The sequence below is a fragment of the Astyanax mexicanus genome, chromosome 24 (genome assembly GCF_023375975.1).
Source record: "Astyanax mexicanus isolate ESR-SI-001 chromosome 24, AstMex3_surface, whole genome shotgun sequence".
Taxonomy (NCBI): Eukaryota; Metazoa; Chordata; class Actinopteri; order Characiformes; family Acestrorhamphidae; genus Astyanax; species Astyanax mexicanus.
Genome location: NC_064431.1, coordinates 29,564,699 through 29,583,161, shown reverse-complemented (window position 1 = coordinate 29,583,161; position 18,463 = coordinate 29,564,699). Strand labels below are relative to the sequence as shown.

At 35.4% G+C, this 18,463-nt stretch overlaps 1 protein-coding gene across 1 annotated transcript; it reads right to left on the bottom strand.

Annotated features, from left to right (window-relative positions):
* Window positions 1-7,656: 7,656 nt before the first annotated feature.
* Window positions 7,657-17,981, bottom strand: LOC103042100 (TRAF-interacting protein). Its single transcript, XM_022682591.2, has 16 exons — window positions 17,825-17,981; window positions 16,720-16,829; window positions 16,546-16,603; window positions 16,317-16,403; window positions 16,068-16,107; window positions 15,462-15,589; window positions 15,283-15,377; window positions 13,994-14,107; window positions 13,463-13,550; window positions 12,875-12,964; window positions 11,845-11,933; window positions 10,807-10,962; window positions 10,677-10,716; window positions 10,474-10,578; window positions 10,094-10,144; window positions 7,657-8,279 (listed from the first exon to the last, which is right to left on the bottom strand). The coding sequence occupies exons 2-16, from the start codon at window positions 16,815-16,817 to the stop codon at window positions 8,163-8,165; spliced, it is 1,356 nt and encodes a 451-aa protein (XP_022538312.2). The 5' UTR covers window positions 16,818-16,829; window positions 17,825-17,981; the 3' UTR covers window positions 7,657-8,162.
* Window positions 17,982-18,463: the final 482 nt, after the last annotated feature.

Genomic DNA, 18,463 nt, shown 5'->3' with positions numbered 1-18,463 from the left:
CTCTCAAACACATTAAGAGACAAGAAATTCAAGTAATTAACTCTTGACGAGTTCAGCACAGCTGTTAACTGAAAGCCTGAAATTCAGGTGACTCAACCTCATAAACCTGAAAATCCAGCAAAGATGTGCAAAACTGATCATCTGAGCATGAGGTGAATAATAATCTAAAATATAAAACACATTCTGTAATGTTTAACGCTTTTTTGTAAATAGTAAAGTAAATAGTAACATTTGTGTTTTATTTTTCATTTCTTCATCGTTTGGATGACTTTAGTATTAATCTTGTTAATCTAACACTTGTGAAAATTTTGTGTATTTAAATAAAAATCATAGTTTACTTGAACTATATGCAGTTTACTTTTTTTGCTTATATTTACATTTTTTAGCCACTTAATCTATATTTCAGTAAACTTAAAAATATTACTTATTTGGATGTGCTAATTATCTACTGGTAATGTTCATAATAAAAATATATGCTTAGTATTATTTTATGAAACTGTGCTTTTTATGACAAAACTAAACTTTTCCTAAACTCTTCAGTGAAATTTGCTAGCAAAACATTAAATTTGTATTGAGAAATTAAAACAAACTGTGAAGATGAACCTTTTATGTGTTAAAATTATACTTCAAAAGTTTACTTTAGTTAGTTTAGTGTAGGTAAAATAACTTTAACTTTAAACTGATGCAGCAGTGAGATATCTTGCTTTGGTTTTTCCCAGTATATATATGTATATATATATATATATATATATATATATATATATATATATATATATATATATACGTATATATATATATATATACGTATATATATGTATATATATATATACATATATATACGTATATATATATATATATATATATATATATATATATATATATATTATACACTCCTTAAAATGAATGCAATGTTAAATCTATATTTTAATCACACCTTAAATATGTTTTTGATGTTCAGTTGGACAGCTCACACAAATATACTTAAATTGTATTAATAATATATGACTAGTATACTTAGTATAAATGTAGTGCAAATTCGTATCATTTTAATTACAAACAAGTTGTATTTCAGTACAAATTAGTGGTTGCAAAATACCATAACTTAAGTACAGACCTAATTCAGCATAATTTAAGTATACTTCTTTTTCACAAGGAAATGCAGAACGTTTTAAAATAATGAAAAAAAAAAAAAACGTAGGTTAATTCTTCTCCTCAGCTAGCTTGGCTAACCAGTTTATTGTGAGAAATTTCCCATTTCACCTTAGCTAGCATAAGTAAGGTTAGCTAGCTAGCTAACTAACTAACTAAAGGGCATTCTGAGACTTTGTATTACTACAAATGGCACCAAAATTAGTCTCTGTTGCAGGCTAGCTTGCTAGCAAAAACACATACTAGAGCTGTGAAAAAAATAAGTAGCCCAAAAAGGATTCCACAGGATTAATGGAAATGCAAAAACACTTAATAAAAACATATTTAATACATGATACAACAATAAAAAATATATTTAATGTCACTACTTATCAAAATCGAGAGTATTGCTGAATCACGAAGAAAATGGCAGCTGACGAATTTTGAGTGTGGCAAAATTGGGGGGCGGAGCTTGTGAGACAGAATACACCGAAATGTGTAAAATAATTAACTTTATGTGGAAAATAATTAACTTAATGTGGAAAATAATTAACTTTATGTATATAAATGTATATATTTTTAACTTTATGTGAATTGTAACACTGAGAGTTGTTAGGATAACACCCAGGAAGTCAAAAAATGTTTACACTGTGATTTTAACACTATAGATTTTACTGTGTACCTTTAAGGGGTGTCTAAACTTTTGACCAGTGCTGTACATGTCAGTCTTGGTTCTGATTGGCCTCTTTTTAAAAGCTGGTTTGTAAATCACTAAAATATGATGTAGCTTCTGGAAGACGAGTCCGGATCCCTCGGGTCTTCATCTTCCTCCTCTTCCTCTGCTGGTTCACATGCTCCTCCGGCTCCGGCTCAGCGTGGTGCCCTTTCCCAGCGCTCTGAGAGTAAACACTGGAGGATCTGCTTTTAAACACGGCCACGGAGCAGAAACACACACGTACACACACTCCAACCAGAGCCAGATGCTGGGGCCTGGGATCTGTTCCCCACAGGAAGTGGCATTAGCCTGAGCTACTGCGCTAATCACCAGTTTTCTGGCCTTCCAGCTGCTGGTGGGAGTGCAAAGACTGAATACTGTACCTCCTGCTCCTTTACTTTACTGCTACAGCTTCCTGTGATTCTGCTGAGTCAGATTATGATATAAATAATGCATTTTTGGAAAATGAAGTGTAATGGGATGGAGTGCTACAGACTAGTAGCTCTCCAGCCCAGAGGGTTGTTGAACCCAATTGCAGAACAGTTGATCTTAAAGCAGGTAAACCCAAGATAAAAGGAAAAAATAAATGAATAAACACACCGCTCCTCACGCAATATCAAACCCATGTCGTCAGGGTCACAGTCGAATACACTACTGCTGCTCTGGCTAAGGAATTGGGACACGGCTGTGAAAAAAATGCCCTATTAGAAGATAGGGAGCCTAAGAAGGAGCAGAGAAATTAGAACAGGTGGAAACTAAAGTCACACCGACCGCAACAGAGAGAAAGGGGAGGTATGTAAACAAAAGCTTGCCATAGAAGCAATTTATTTATTTTTTTCATTATCGTTCATTATAGTTCAAACAACCTCATGGGCCACATCTGGCTCGAGGGCCACCTGTTGCCGACCCCTGCTGTATACCTTCATGGCTAAATGTTTGTCTCACCTTGTATCCAGGCTGGAGGTGCCCAACCGGATTCTAGAGTTGCTATAACCTTCAGGAAATCTCAAGAAAATTACTCTGACCTGTCAAGAAGAAAGCTCTCGATGCAGTAATCTCTCTCTAAAAAAAAAGACAACTACAATACAAGTGCACACATCTGCCGTGTGTATTGTGGAGATGATGATGGGTTATCATGAAGTAATAAGGTGGGATAGAGCAATATTCTGCCACAGCACAGTGTGGTGCCTATTACACCGTGAAGCATCTTTAGAGATCTGTAATAACGCTGTCAGAAACACATTAGCCCAAATTTAATCCTCTAGGATCAGGTCCATATCCACACATCCACACCTGACCGCAAGGAATCAATGCAGCATCTGATCCAGGATCAGCACTGGGTTTGAGAATGAATGGAGGATTGGCAGTTCTCTTTGTGAGATGTCGTTCAGTCCTCTTGAGCAGCCTCTTATCTTGATGACTGCCTTCAGCTATTGCAGCACTATTCGGTCTACTCCACTCAGCAGAAGAACATAACGGAAGAATAAGGGAAACAAGGGAAACCCATCGAGTCCAAGAGCTTCTGCTGCACAACCTGCTGAATTGGTCTGAACATTGGGCAATTTATTGTCTACAGCAGTGTTGTGCATGGCACACATATGTATTTGGGGCTGTTTATCTAGAATTTTGTGTTGTTAACTTTTTACATGTCAACACATGTGATTAGCTTATTTTTTTTTTTTTTATAAATCACTTCGTAATTTTTACAGTGCCTGGTGACATATTAGCTGTTTTATTTAACGATATACACACAGCATTGCATATTAAAGGTTAATATAGGGCATAAAAATGATTTTACGATATTTTATTCAGGTTGGATGGAAAGCCCAATACTGCTGAACATCCTGTAGTTTAATGATGATGACAGCAGGCTGATGTGAAGGTATGATTTTGAGCACTGCTCAGCCGGAAACGGGGAATCATTCTGAGGAGAAATCCACTCATACCTGCAGAGATTTCCTGAGATTTCACGCTTTCGGACTTTCCTGATATAACAGTATGAAGGGCAGGGAGGGTATTGCTGTTTTTGAACAGGCTGCTGATAAGTAATAATAAATAGCTGAAGTATTACACACACTGAGAGGTGGGAGGCAGGAAACAGTGGATGAAGTGCTGGCATTTCCAGTCCAGTATTATACTCACTAACACAGGCTTAGAGCTTCCTCTAGTGGACAGAGCAGTGAAGTGCAGTTAAATTTTGGGCATTGTTACTTTTGGATATACAGTATTGTGTATATATATATATATATATATATATATATATATATATATATATATATATATATATATATATATATATATATATATATATATATGCATATATTTATACTGCATATATATTCTTACATTGATATTCAATGAAAAACATATTTTTTCTCATGTAAAGTTGCCATTTTAGAGATTTTAGATGATTTTAAAGATCAAGATTATGAATCTATAACAGAAAACTACAAACTAAATTAATACTGTACTTGAAAATGTTAGCTAACATGGATAATAATCTAAATGTTAGAAGCTACACAAGTATGAATGTATTTGATTTTGGTCTATGCTAACACCATACTAACTGTTGTAATGTCTGTTGTCATGCTTAAACATTGAATGAAGACATTTTGCCAAAGTAAAACTAGTAAAGCAAACATCAAACACCTAACAAGACTAAATATGGAGACAAATTGCCATATTTATGTCATTTTCCATAAAACATCGGTGTGCCTTGTTATGAATTAATTCTACCAGTAAGGTATTAAAGAGTAGTAAAGCCACTCCGCTGAAGTACAGAGTTATACAGGAGTATCAGTGAAGTTTCTCCAGCACCAAGACTGAAGCGTTATTAGCATTAGCCGCTAACCTTGCTAAGCGCTAGCTCTTTCGCAGTTCAGAAATCAGTATATCAGACTGTAGCCTGCACGTTTACTGTATTAAAACAAGCTACTTTGGACAAACCGCTAATATCGCCCTGGCTCACCAAAACACTCAGGGTTCCTCAGTGAAGCACTGTCAGGTGGCATTTACTATAAGCAGCTAATGCTAATGCTGCTGCACCCAGCCTTAGTGGAAACGTAGAAATCTAAGATTACTATAAATAAACAAAAGAGCTTTACTCACCCAAATGAACAGTTTTCAGGAGAGAAATCTGTGTAGATTAACATCCAGGGCTTGTTTGTCTTTGAAATAATTTTTTAAAGAATTACAGTTTTGTTTATATAGCTTAGCTGTACTTAACTTTACTTAACCACAGACGAGACCTGCTGAATTAGAAAGGAAAACATGGCGACACCCCTGTTCCTTACTAGTGTAGCGTAATGCGCCTTAAAATCTGATACGTTAAAAATACGTTAAATGTAATTCTGACTAAACTATTCATTTAAGTAATCTGATGAAGGCAGATAAAAACAAACGAGCAAACAAAAAAACTGAAATATAAAGAAACTACATTTTATTACATCTTAAAACTATAATCAGAAACAATTCGAACTATAAGACAAAAAAAATAAATCACACGTACATCGAACGAAACAACACAAACATATCACACAACAAAATTCTGCACTTTAATAAAAAAAAAAACAACAAAAATAAATAGAAAATCCGTCTGTTTAAAAACGGTTTTCACAGCGGATCTGACACGATTCAGCTAAATTGAAATGTACTGTGATGTAAACAGGTGATGTTTTGATATTTACAATAAAATAAGATGGTCAATGTATGTTATAAAACAAACAAACAAAAAAAAAACACAAAAAAAACAGGTCAGCATTTAGTAAAGAGCCAATGGGAATGTGTTTCTGTAACTCAGTAAAGGCAAATGTGTTGAATTATTCTGTTGTAATCGGAAATCGGAATCGGAGAAAAGTTAATTTCTCTACATTTAAATCCTAATAGCATCTTTTTACTCTGTGTATGGTCAAATTGTCCTAAAAAGAGCCAGTCAGAGGAAGTGCAGCTCATGCAGTAGATCATCATCCATCACTGTGATATTAATAGTGGTATAATAGAAGCTGTAATATGCAAAAGAGTTTCTAGACCAATCACAGCTCAAATATATTTTTTCAGATATTGTTGCTCAGCTAATGAATTTGATGCATAAATGCATTAACATACTGTTGCTATCACACAAAAATTTTGAAGAAATTAAAAAAGAAATAAATATGGTACCACTTTAAAATAAGGCTCCTTCATTAAAGGGGTTATAAACAGTTCATAAATACTTTTAAAACATTAATAAGCAGTTAATAAATTACATATATTTAAATAGACAGGGAAACATTTTTATAAATTAATTTATACCTAATTTATCTTTCTGGATGCTGATCTTACTTTATCTTTTCCATCAGCCATCATTAATATATCTAATAATATAATATTTTAAAAAAATCAGTTTAGTCATTTTAGATGTTAGTATTGATCACATTCTTATTACTGGATAATTAATAAATCTGGCTAGATAAATGAATAAACTTATTAACAAAAGAATAGCAAAATAATATTGCCCTTTCTAGTTGTGTTGTATCTGTGTATTATTATTTTTTAAGTATTTACAAACCAAATTAATAACTAGAAATAAACTCTTTATAAGGGAGCATTATTTTAAAGTGTTACCACAAATATTAATTTTAGTCATTTTTAAGCATTTCTATCAATCCATTCATACAAAAATGTTGAGAAATGTCTATAAAAATCTCGATAACATTTACTTGAAAAATGACAAAAAACTATTCAGATACAAGGTTTTTCTCTGATAGCAAGGTGGTTAATTTCATGTGTCAATTGCAATGAACAGCAAGTCGACAAATCCTCTACACTAAGTTTCTGCACCTTTTTTATGCACAATGTCTATTAATTTGCTGAATTAAACATATTGTATACAATATAAATTGTGTTGTAAAGTCTACATATGACACAATGTAGATTTTATTCAAGCAAATAAACAAATAGTACTTATGCAGTAAAGTGTAAAGAATTTGTTAACTTGTTTATATTTTATGAATTATTGGGTGAAAATGGCAAAAATTGAGATACATTTAACGATATTTTGAGGTGTCAAAATGCAATATGAAGCAAAAAATTGAATGCAAATGACATGTTTTACTGAGTTTCTAACAAAACGTTTCTGCACATTTTCGACACTGTGGGGAGATTAATCCAAGTCTTGGACTACACAGCACTGTGAATGGGGATTTTTCTATTGAAAGCAAATTGTTTCAGTAATTCAGTTCATAATGTGAAACTCGTATATTAAATAGATGTATTACACACAGAGTGATCTATTGTAATCCCAACCCAAAAATCAGTGTTTTAAGAAATCAGAATATTATATAAGACCAATTGTTACTTTTGGCAGTGTTGGCAGTGTTCCAAATACTGCTGGAAAATGAAATCCGCATCTCCATAAAAGTTGTCAGCAGAAGGAAGCATGAAGTGCTGTAAGATTTTGTGGGAAAACAAAACTGCACTGACTTTAGACTTGATAATAAAACACAGTGGATCAACACCAGCAGATGACATGTCTCTCCAAACAAACCATCACTGATCATCAGTAAATTTTACATTTTATTTGTAAATCAAGGGAGCAGAGTCTGGAGGAAGAGTGGAGAGACACACAGTCCAAACTGCTTGAGGTTTCCACCAATCAGTGATGGTTTGGAGAGACATGTCATCTTCTGGTGTTGATCCACTGTGTTTTATTATCAAGTCTAAAGTCAGTGCAGTTTTGTTTTCCCACAAAATCTTACAGCACTTCATGCTTCCCTCTGCTGACAACTTTTATGGAGATGCGGATTTCATTTTCCAGCAGGACTTGGTACACTGCCAAAAAAAAAAAAAAAAAAAAAAAAAAGAATTAGTCTCATAATATTCAAATTTTCTGAGACACTGATTTTTTTTAATTGACTGTAAGCCATAATCATCAACAATAAAATAAATAAAGGCTTAAAATAGATCACTCGGTGTGTAGTACATCTATATAATATAAGAGTTTCACAGTTTCAACTGAATTACTGTAATAAATGCCGTGTAGTCCAAATCTATGCTTAATCCGCATCAGGGAAACTAGTTTATAATGTAGTAAGCAAATGAACAGGGCTTGTGCTTCAGAAGTGTTAAGAAGTTTGCTCACAGTAGATTATGCATTAACTTATTTACACCTGAAACATTAGCAAAATGTAAAGCATGTGATTTGGCCAGAATTGCCCAAACTTTTGCATACTACAGCTGTACTTACAATACTAGAACTCCGCCCTTTTGTATTGCACAGCCCTAATAACCAACCCAAGCTCCCTTAAGAGTCACAGTGAGCTCCAGCTGGGGTTTGGGAGCTTCACTCCAGGAAGCCGTCCAGTGTGGGCAGGTTAACGGACAGTTTGTTGGGAGCTGGTCTCGACACCTTCTTCCTCTTGGCCTTCATGATGAGGGGTCTGATCTCAGCCAGGGGGGACTAAAGCACAGTGGAGTCAAGGAAAGCTAATGTCATTCATTTATAATAGTTCATAGACAAAAAAAAAAAAAAAAAAAAAACAGTTCTTATAGGAACTATAAGGAAGGGATTGAAATGCTATACAGAAGGACAACAGAATGTATCAGGAACAACAAATTCTTCAAACAAATTCGGATATCAGCGGCTCTGCAACTCTTTGCAGTTTATCTGGAATGTGTGGGTGGGAACCCAAGGCACAGAAATGAAAGTCCATGCCGTGTGATGCGTACCTACAATTTCAGAGAGGTCAAGGGTCCTGTCATAGGTTCGATGCAGAAGTATGAATTCATGAATATTCATCGCGTCTGATCGGCTAACAGCATTGTGATGCTCCCTCCCTGGTTCTGCAGTGGGCGGGGCCCCGAATCCCTATAGACCACTGAAGTCGTGTCGTCATTTTGTAGTTGGCTCCATGTTGTTCACGCCCATATTTGGGGTTTTGTGTCTAAGCGGTACGAGTAAATAGGGAATTTGAATGGGCTTTTCAAAAACTGGCCTCTGTCACATTCTGTCTTAAATAAATCTGTTCAGACCCCTGTACGTTTTATTCTGTGTACATTTACCTCCTAAATATCACTGGATCATCTGAATTACGAGAACGTTTAAGGGGAGTAATTAGAAAACGTTAAGCTAATGCTTAACTGACGTCACAGCACAGTGTCTGGAAATGACACGAGACTGGATTCTGCATAACAACAGCGAACTCCGGTCAGATCACGTTTTGGATTAATATGCTACTTCACAGAGGATCATTAAAGCATTTAAACAGGTGAAAACTCTTTCAGTAATGTTGAGCAGTGTGATGTTAAGCAGTGTAGTCTGTGTTAGAGCTTTAAAAGGCAGGTAATAAGAGAAAGTGTCTCTCAGTTCAGCAGCGCTTCACTGCAGGTTTAGTATTTAACTACAGTCATTAGTTTATACTAATTACAACACCTGACCCAAATAATCAACTAACAACTAACTAATCAACTAATCAACTAACTACCTGCCCTCACTGAAGCAACAACCAACCAGAAACACCTATTTATTTCACTGCATAGTAAAGAGGGTAAATGTTAAAACGTGTTACAGCTGGTTCTGGAGTATCACTCACCTGTTTTAGTGATTTTATGCTGTGAAACTCTCAGCTCTCCTCAGTAAGGGTAGTTAGTTCATTAGTTAGCTCAGCTGTGTTTAATGCGCTGTATAGTTACAGCCAGAGTTCGAAGGTGTTGCGCCAAAAATAGTCCCCTGCTGATCTCTGCAGCTCCGCTGTAGCATTAGCTTAAAGTTAGCATTTTTCTCATTACGACTCTTAAACGATTGTGTAATTCAGAGGATCCAGTGATGTTCAGGAGTAAAATGTACACAGAATAAAATGTACAGGGGTCTGAACAGATTTATTTACCACAGAAAAGGAAAAGAGGCAGGTTTTTGAAAACTCATAGGGAAAAGGCGCTTAGACCCGGAAGCCGTGCGAGGACTACGGAATGACACACAACTTCAGTGGTCTATTCAAGGGTTGATATCAGTCTGAGGGCTTCTCCTGATTCAATTTTTTTATGTCTGTTTTCCTTTATTGGCCAATGCAGGAAAACAAAGGTAGAAGAACAGATTCACACACAACTTTCCAGTGCAATTTCTGTATTTTCTGACAAACCAATATTACAAACCAACAAATTAACAGTTCAGCACAAACAAAAAATGTGATCCAAAGCAAATGTGTTAAATATATAGCTTCCCTATGACTACAGTATTGCTAAACTGTCAATCAAAAACACATATTAAAAGGATACAGGCTGAATAAATTTGGTTCTTCCTCCGAGCCCGTCGTAGCCTGTTCTCACCTAGAAGAATAATTTCAATATAAAACATTTTTAAAATAAAATCAACAGATTCGTGTAAATAGCATTAATTACAGGTAGACTGACTGACCACTGACTATGGGTTTATATGGGTTTATTCTAATGTTATATAATGTCAGTGTTTAGTGAGAGTGTTTACCTGTAATTAACTCTAATAACATTAGAATAAATACTCTCACTGATCACTGACTGTTTATTTGGGTTTATTATAATGCTATATAGAGTTAATTATAGAATAACTATCAAAAATACTGTACAGTAGTAACAATAGTGTGTGTGTGTGTGTGTGTGTGTGTGTGTGTGTATCTTACAGAGCCAGGTTTGCTGTGTGGGTCGAGCATGCTGCCAAACATCTTCTTCCTAAACAGCAACGAGTTGCGAAACATGGAATCCTCCTCTTCTTTAGTATGAGAGTTCTGAAAGAGCACACACACCTATAACTACTGTTCTGAAATCAAACCTCTACCTCTATATTCGTAAATTGAAATCTCCTCCCTGTAGCATCCCTACATACCTTACTCGTAAAAATGTTTTCACTCTGTTTGGATGAAGATCTGTGAAGGAAAACATGAAAAACTGATGAATATCTACAATCTTACTTATTTATCTTATTTATAAATTTAGGTAAAAAGGGAAACACTCACTGTGCCGGATCCAGACGCATCTTCTTTGCAGGAACTGTAACAGGCTTTTTCTCCACCTGCTCAGGTGTGCTGATGTCAAAGGTCACGTTAAGGTCAATGTCCTGACCGTCTGCAGGCTGGTGCAGGTGCGGGGGCTTCAGCTCAAGAGGAGCAGGACTAACACACACACACACACAAACGAGAGAAAATCGATCAGTAATTCCAAGAACCAACAAGGGTGCCAATAGCAACCACTTGGCGACACCTCGGCAACCACATGGGATTTCACAGCAACTGTTTAGCAACACCCTAGCAACCACAATGCAACATTGTGTCAGCTGTCTGAAATGAGATTCATTTTGTCACACTGTAGCATCCATCTATCATCCACTTATGTAAACCATAGCAACCAGCTGGGGTACAATAACAACCACCTGGAACACCGCAGCAACCACATAGCAACAGCTTGGAAGTAGCAACCACTTTCTCTATACAACCATCCTGCAGTCCATCTGGCAAAACACTTTTCTAGTAATTATTATTATATATATTCTTATTGTTATTATTATACAATATATTAATATAATATTCTAATATTCTAATATTATATATAGATCAGATCAAAAACGCAAATATACATTATTCGTGTTTTTAAAGTTATTGGTTTTATCTGCATTTTATTTTTGTATGAACCTTTTTATTTCTTTTTTTTTTTATTTCTAATTTTCTCCCATATTTCTCGGTTCTGATACATCAGCTCACAGACGCAGCCTTGTGCTGATCCACATCACCCTAGTGAGGAGTGATGAAGGGGAAAAGCGCCATCTACTGTACCCACCCAGAGAGAGCAAGGCCAATTGTGCTCCCTCAGTTCTCCGGCAGCTGATAGCAAGCTGCATGACGGGGATTTGAACCAGCAATCTCTCGATCATAGTGGCAGCGCTTTAGATCGCTGGACCTCTCGGTGCCTGAAGCACTTTTTAATTTATTACTGCAAATTTTATAAATGCTACATTAATGAAGTCTGAAAGAACATCAGCAACAGAGCTGAAATCTGACCTTTCAAACACGAGTCGGCTGATGGCCTCGTTGGTGCGGGTGGGCGTGCTCAGGGTCTTCTGCAGGATCTCCACCTTCTTCTTCAGACTCTGCAGAAACATCAAGCAATGCATTTATTTGCTATTTATTTTAATTGCCTTTTTTAATTACATGTAGAAGAATGTAGTTTTAAATGTAACCTGCTTTTTAATTGCAAAATGCTTGAAAAAAGAACTGCTGTCTGAAATGTTCATCAGCTTAAAGCTCATTTATAATAAATGTTTCAGTCTTCTGTCTTTAGTGTGCATTTATTTGGTCCGTATTTGTTTATATTCTTTGGAAATAATTACAATATTAATATGAACAATATAAAAAACATACAGAAAACTGAAACACCTGTATGCTGTAAATATTGTATATTGAATTATAAGAAAACTTCACCTTTATTTTATATTGCTCCGTAGGATGCACATATTTACACCATTAACATTTCTGAGTCTTTTATTTCTTATCTTTAGTAATAAGCACCTCATTATACCTTTATTACTTTATTTATTGCTTTATTGCCCTCTAGTGGACACATTGTTCAATACCTCTGCCTACATAAAGCACACACTAATGATTACTGTACTATTTCTGAAATATAAATAATCAAAAGTGGGGGAGTTTAAGGGACCATTTCATAATAAAATAATCCATATGATACAAAACTACCTAAAATAAAAATCAGATATTTACAGAAACATTACATATATTTAAAAAAATAACGTATTACAGAAAATCTCTCTTCTCTACAGTGTTCCCCTTTACTCTATAATGCCAGAAAGTAATCAATCACAGTCATTAATAAACCTGGCGACTCTGGCAGTTTTTTTTTTAATCAATAGAAATGTAATGAAATATATATATATATATATATATATAAAAAAAGATCTATTTACACACCAAATTTCTTGTCCTGTAAAAATACAGTTTTGGAGATATGATGTTTTTGCATATGATACATTCGACTTAAATGCTTAGTAAAATAACTAAACATATATTTTCTTACTGTGATTTCTTTGTCTGCATTAGTGAGATCCTTTTGCAGGGCCTTCATGTCCTCCTTTGCTCTGTTCATCTCAAATGTCGCTTTCTGCAACTGCACACACACCCGAACACACACACACACACACACACAAATAAACAGACAATAAGCATTAAACCAAACAAAGTCCTAAGCACGTAAGTATTTACTTAAAGATGTAGATCTATAGAAGCTGTTCAATATGTGGGTTGATTAATAATTAATGTTGTATATTTCTGTAATTTACTTCAGTTGTAGTCTGGCTGAACATTCATATCTGCCTATAAACCACAGTTTAACTAGATAATCATTTTAATCCAATTTCTGAGTATAAAAGTAAATGATCAACATTTCATAACATTAATATTAAACTATATCTATGAAAAACTGGAGAAAATTAATTTATACTGTGTGTGTATAATCTGCCTTCGATTAATATGTCTTGGAAAAACAAAGGAGATTTTCCTTTTGTCTTAAAAATTTGGTTAAAAGTAAAAATGATGCTTAAACGATATATTGTGCAGTTAAACCGTGTGAAGATCCTGGCTGTAACTCAGCAGTTCTGGAATGTACCTTATTATTCGAGGAGAACAGTTCCCTTTTCAGCTTCTCACACATGTCATTGGAGGATCTGAGGCTTCCTTTTAGATTGTCATATTCTCTGAAAGAGAGAGAGAAATGCAGACAGTCAGAAAAAAAAAAATCATATTCAGCTATTATTCAGCTCCTCTTCTTATTGAAGTCAAAGTACAGCATAAAAAGTAGGAGAAGATGGTTCTGAAGCAAAACAATGAACTCAATCTAAAACATATTTCTAGGTGTAAATGGAAGTAAATCTGTATGTAAACCATAAAACAATGATAATGTGGACAAACTAAACATCTAATAAGACCAAAAGTGAGCCATTAGTGAGCAAAATTGATTGCTGAGTCTGACAATGACTAGGTATAGACCTGTTTTTGTTTAATAGTAAAAAAAAACTTAATAACATCCAAGGTAAATCCTCTATATTGTTACAAAAATGATCCATAGGACTGGACAGAGTGCATCACAGTAGCTTTCAAGACTCACAGTCTAAACAGAAGATAAAAAGTGGTGCTTTACTTTTTCAGAGAGACGCAGTAAATGGACAGTTGTTCCACAGCTGACTGGCCGATGCCCATGTCTGAAATCATGGCCTCCACCTCCGCCCGCTGGCCCTGCAGGACTGCATTCAGACTGCAGAACAGAGAAGAACAATACATCATAATCATTTTAGCTTGAACAATAGATTTCATGGTATTTTCGCAATAATGACAGTCTTGGCGATAGAACAAAACCCTGAATTTTATATATATATATATTATGTATTTATATATGATATGGCACAATCACATTTGTAACAGAAGTCATTGATCCATGATCCAGAATGTCATGATACTAATAATGCACTCCAAATATCTCCATAGATGTCTCTAGTTGGGGTGTGGGGCGAGATTAATAGTGACGATATTTCTCGTCAAGCTTTAACCTGTCTCACGGGAAAAAAATAGGTTAGTGTGGACTTTTTAAGCGGGATCTGGCAACACACGTAGTATCAGCGCCCCCGGGGGGAGGGGAGGGGAGGAGATACGCTTGGTCATTACTACCCCACCGCCCTCCGCAAAACCAGCAAGCTGATTGGCTGTTTCTCCTGAGAGAAAATTTATTTGGGGCTTTCATTTGGCGCATAGGCTGCATACCCACTTTTTAAGTTGTATGTCTGGCTGCATTTTGGCTTTCCAGTGGAAACAATAAACGGATTTTTAGGACATTTAGGAGAAAAAAAAACACAAACCATAGTCTTAATATGACTGGTTATGGTTTGCACTTATTGTTTGCACTATATAAGTCCTAGAAAAGTTTTAGTTTTATTTTTTATTCGTATTCTTATTTCTATTTCTTATAGAATCAATGTGTGAGAGAAACCAGTCTGTTAAGTTTGCGTTATATGATTGTCAAATAAAACTCTAGTTTTCAAGCCATTTTTCATTTTTTGACATTTTCTTAAAAAAAAATTATATTTTTAAATCTCGTCTCGTCTCGTTCTCGTGACCCCAGTATCGTGTCTCGTCTCGTGATATTAGTGTCTCGTCACACCCCTAGTCTCTAGTAGATATATAATGGGAAATGAGAACAGTGTGTATTTTTTTTTTTTGGCTAAAATCAGTAACTAAGGGTGGGTGAAATGGCACAATAATTCAGGGTATAATATATCGTTCACGATATTTAAAAATGTTGGCGATATTATTGCGTATGATACAATATGGCACACTGCTACTACAGACGTATTTAATTGTATTCTGATAAGATTTTAACCACAGTATAGTGGGTAATCATATTCTCAGGACACACAGTCTTAAACAGTTATTTACCTCTCATAGGTTTTCATTTTGACTCGGAGTCGTTTGGCCTCCTCTTTAGCCGCCTCGCTTTCCCTGTGCTGGCTCTCCAGATACTGCATCTGCTTCTGTATGGGTAAAAGGATGGAATTAGAACCACTGCATGCATATCCATGTTGTTGAAAAACACACACAGACAGACACAGACTTACTCGAAGAGTAGTACAGAGCATTTCTTTCTCTCCTATCTCTCTCCTCACTCTTTCCAGGTCGGCTCTCTGTTTCTCGATCGTCTCCCTCAGATTATCAGCCGCTTTCTGTTTCTCCCGCCAGCCTCTCTCTGAAACACACACACACTTACACTATTAAGACAAACGTTTCTGAACTTCTAGTAATTTATCGTTTCTCTTGTAAAGAAGGGTATTTGAAAACTATTAGAAAGTTTATCCTGCTTGCTAAAGTAACTGTTTCCACTCTCTAGGGAGGCTTTCTAATAGATTTGTGAGGAGTGGATGTAACTGTACACATATCCTTTACGAACCACCACGGACTGGTTGACACAGTCGCTCAAATGCAACCAAATAAACATAACTCAGAACCAACGTTCACTGGTGAGATTCATGGTAAAACTTTAGCTGTATGTCATTATTAGTGCCATTTATATTAACTGCAGAGGCCACTGACTGAACCCAGACCATTGAAAGCTATTTAATTTTGACAGTGTTTATTTTAACCTGCATAATTAAATAACAACATAAAAAATATATATCTAACTCTCACAACAGGCAATTTTCCCAACAAACTGGTTTTGGTCTTACCCTTTTCAGAAAAAGCTGCTTTCATTCTGTCCAGCTCGTTCTGAAAGACAAAGAGTGTTCATTAAACCCAAATTACAAATTCTACTACATAACACTGATCATATAAATATATAAAATACTGTGCATCATGCCTTTTTATTCATTATTAGGAAAAAGCATTTCCCAAATAAGATATCCACTCAATCTGAACATTTCCCTCTTTTTTAAAAGAGTTATGAACATATAAGAGGTGAATAACAGATTGATCACCTGTAAGCTTTCTGGATCGGCCGCAGATCCTTCATCTTCTGGCGCGATATCAAAAAACAGCTTATTGATGATGTGTCTCGAGCTGACCTAAAGCAGAAGTGGCATCACAGATAAATCTGATTAGAAGTGATCAATATGACAATCCCAATAAATGACTGCGCTCCTCTTAACTGGCAAAGATAAAAAAAATGAATAAAGCTCCATACTGAACACATTGAAGGTCACTCACCTGTTTCCTGCACTGCGGGCAGGTTTTAGTGGGAGCAGACTGGAACCACTGAAGCAGACTTTAATTGAATAAAGACGATATTTTAAATACTATATTATATATTGTATGTATTCAATATAATAATAAATAACAAGTTAGTTTATTTCTTCTTATGTGAGGATGCTGGTTACGTACCACGCATAGTGGAAGGTGTGGCCACAGTAAATCGCAGCCACATCCTTTGAGTGGTCAAAGAAATCCGAGCAAATGGTACAGTACGCCCGGATGGGCATGGTGGTCAGGATCTGTGGGTGGGGAAAAAAAGAACAACATGCTAAAACTCAGACCTAACGTACTATTCTGGACCCAACTCTTCTGATTTAACGTGTGTTCTTACAGTGCAGGGGTTTATTTGTGTGTGTGTGGGTGTGTGTGAGTAATGTGAGGTGAATGTGTGTGTGTGTGTGTGTGTGTGGTTTTGTGAGTGTGTCTAATTAAAGACTGAGAAATGAGTTGGACCCTTCGTATTAAAGTCACCACGTTTTTACCCATCTGTGTTTGTGAGTAAATTTACTTCCTGAATATTATTGACAATCTGTGGTGTGATTTAAAGCGGGCTGTTCATGCTCAGAAACCATCAAACCTGACTGAACTGGAGATGTTTTGTAAAGAGGAATGATCTAAAATACCTTCAACCAGAAGCTAGACTCTCATTGGGAGCTAAAGGGAGCATTTAGAGGCTGTTATTTCTGCAAAAGGAGATTCTACTGTGTCCGTCTGCTATATGATACAATTAAGTAAAAATGCTGATCTGAACAACCAGTGATTTATAAAGGAAAATCATAAAATTATCAGGGGTGTCCAAACATTTTCATACTTTTGTAAATACAGACTGGTACTGTATCTATAAGTATGAGCTACCAATAGAATTCTGACATCATCATGCATCCCTAATTCTTTGTTATTATAAGTATTCTTTGTAAATTTATATATTCAGGTAAACTAATTCAATTACAGTAAGGATATACATTTTTTTCTAAAAACAGAAAACGAACAGCATAGCTACAATTATTTTAGTGCATTAGTGTGCATCACCCTAATAAACCCAAAATAACCAGCCAGTCTTTTAGTTAGCTTAGCTAGACTAGACTAGACTAGGATATGCTAGGCTAGGCTAATGTAATAGGGATTCAGTGCTGGTAGTTAGCTGTGCTCGGTTAGCAGCAGTTAGCATTAGCTTTAGCAAAACAAACACTGATATTTCTCACCCAAACACAACAAATACATAATCCCCGCTTACCGTAACTCCGTGCCTGAATCTCCTGTAAGCTGTAAACCCCGCAGAACTTCCGCTAGTCCTCCATTTTTGTTGAAAACCGGGTTTATAATCTGTATTATTACTGCTGCTGTTTCTTTATCGGAACCGCTCCAGAGCCCCGCGCTCAGTTCAAACACTACATGCAAGCCCCGCCCCCTGCTGACATCTGACCAACCAGCGACTCATACACTGCTACAAAATAAAAGTCTCTCATAAAGTCCGCTACCGTGATATAGAAAATAGTCTATTTTCTTCCGTTTCCTCTATTTTTTACTGATTTAAAAAAATCTAATTGAAAAAAAATAATTCCACCTTAATTTAATGTACAAAAATAATATTTTAACTGTTGTCTTGTTGTTTTCTGCTATTTTTCGTCTTTCGCAGTTTTTAAACTATTTCTATTATTGTTACAGCTTCACTAATACAAAAACACACATACATATATTAATACATTAAATAATTTATTTATACCAACATGCCTTGTATGACATATTAGCCTCAAACTATAAAAATGCCCTATGCACACGTTTGTATATACTGTATACACTTAAAGATATAAAGATATACACTTTTTATAAGTATAAACACACAAATATTATTTTTTTTCTCTACTTATTATTT

Bases quoted from the DNA above. Each gene is read 5' to 3' on its own strand.
- LOC103042100 (XM_022682591.2), bottom strand. From the start codon at position 16,817: ATGCCCATCCGGGCGTACTGTACCATTTGCTCGGATTTCTTTGACCAC. The intron at 14,108-15,282 runs GTAAATAACTGT...TCTGTTCTGCAG, and splicing joins AAAATGAAAACCTATGAGAG to TCTGAATGCAGTCCTGCAGG. The intron at 12,965-13,462 runs GTACATTCCAGA...GTGTGTGTGCAG, and splicing joins TGTTCTCCTCGAATAATAAG to TTGCAGAAAGCGACATTTGA.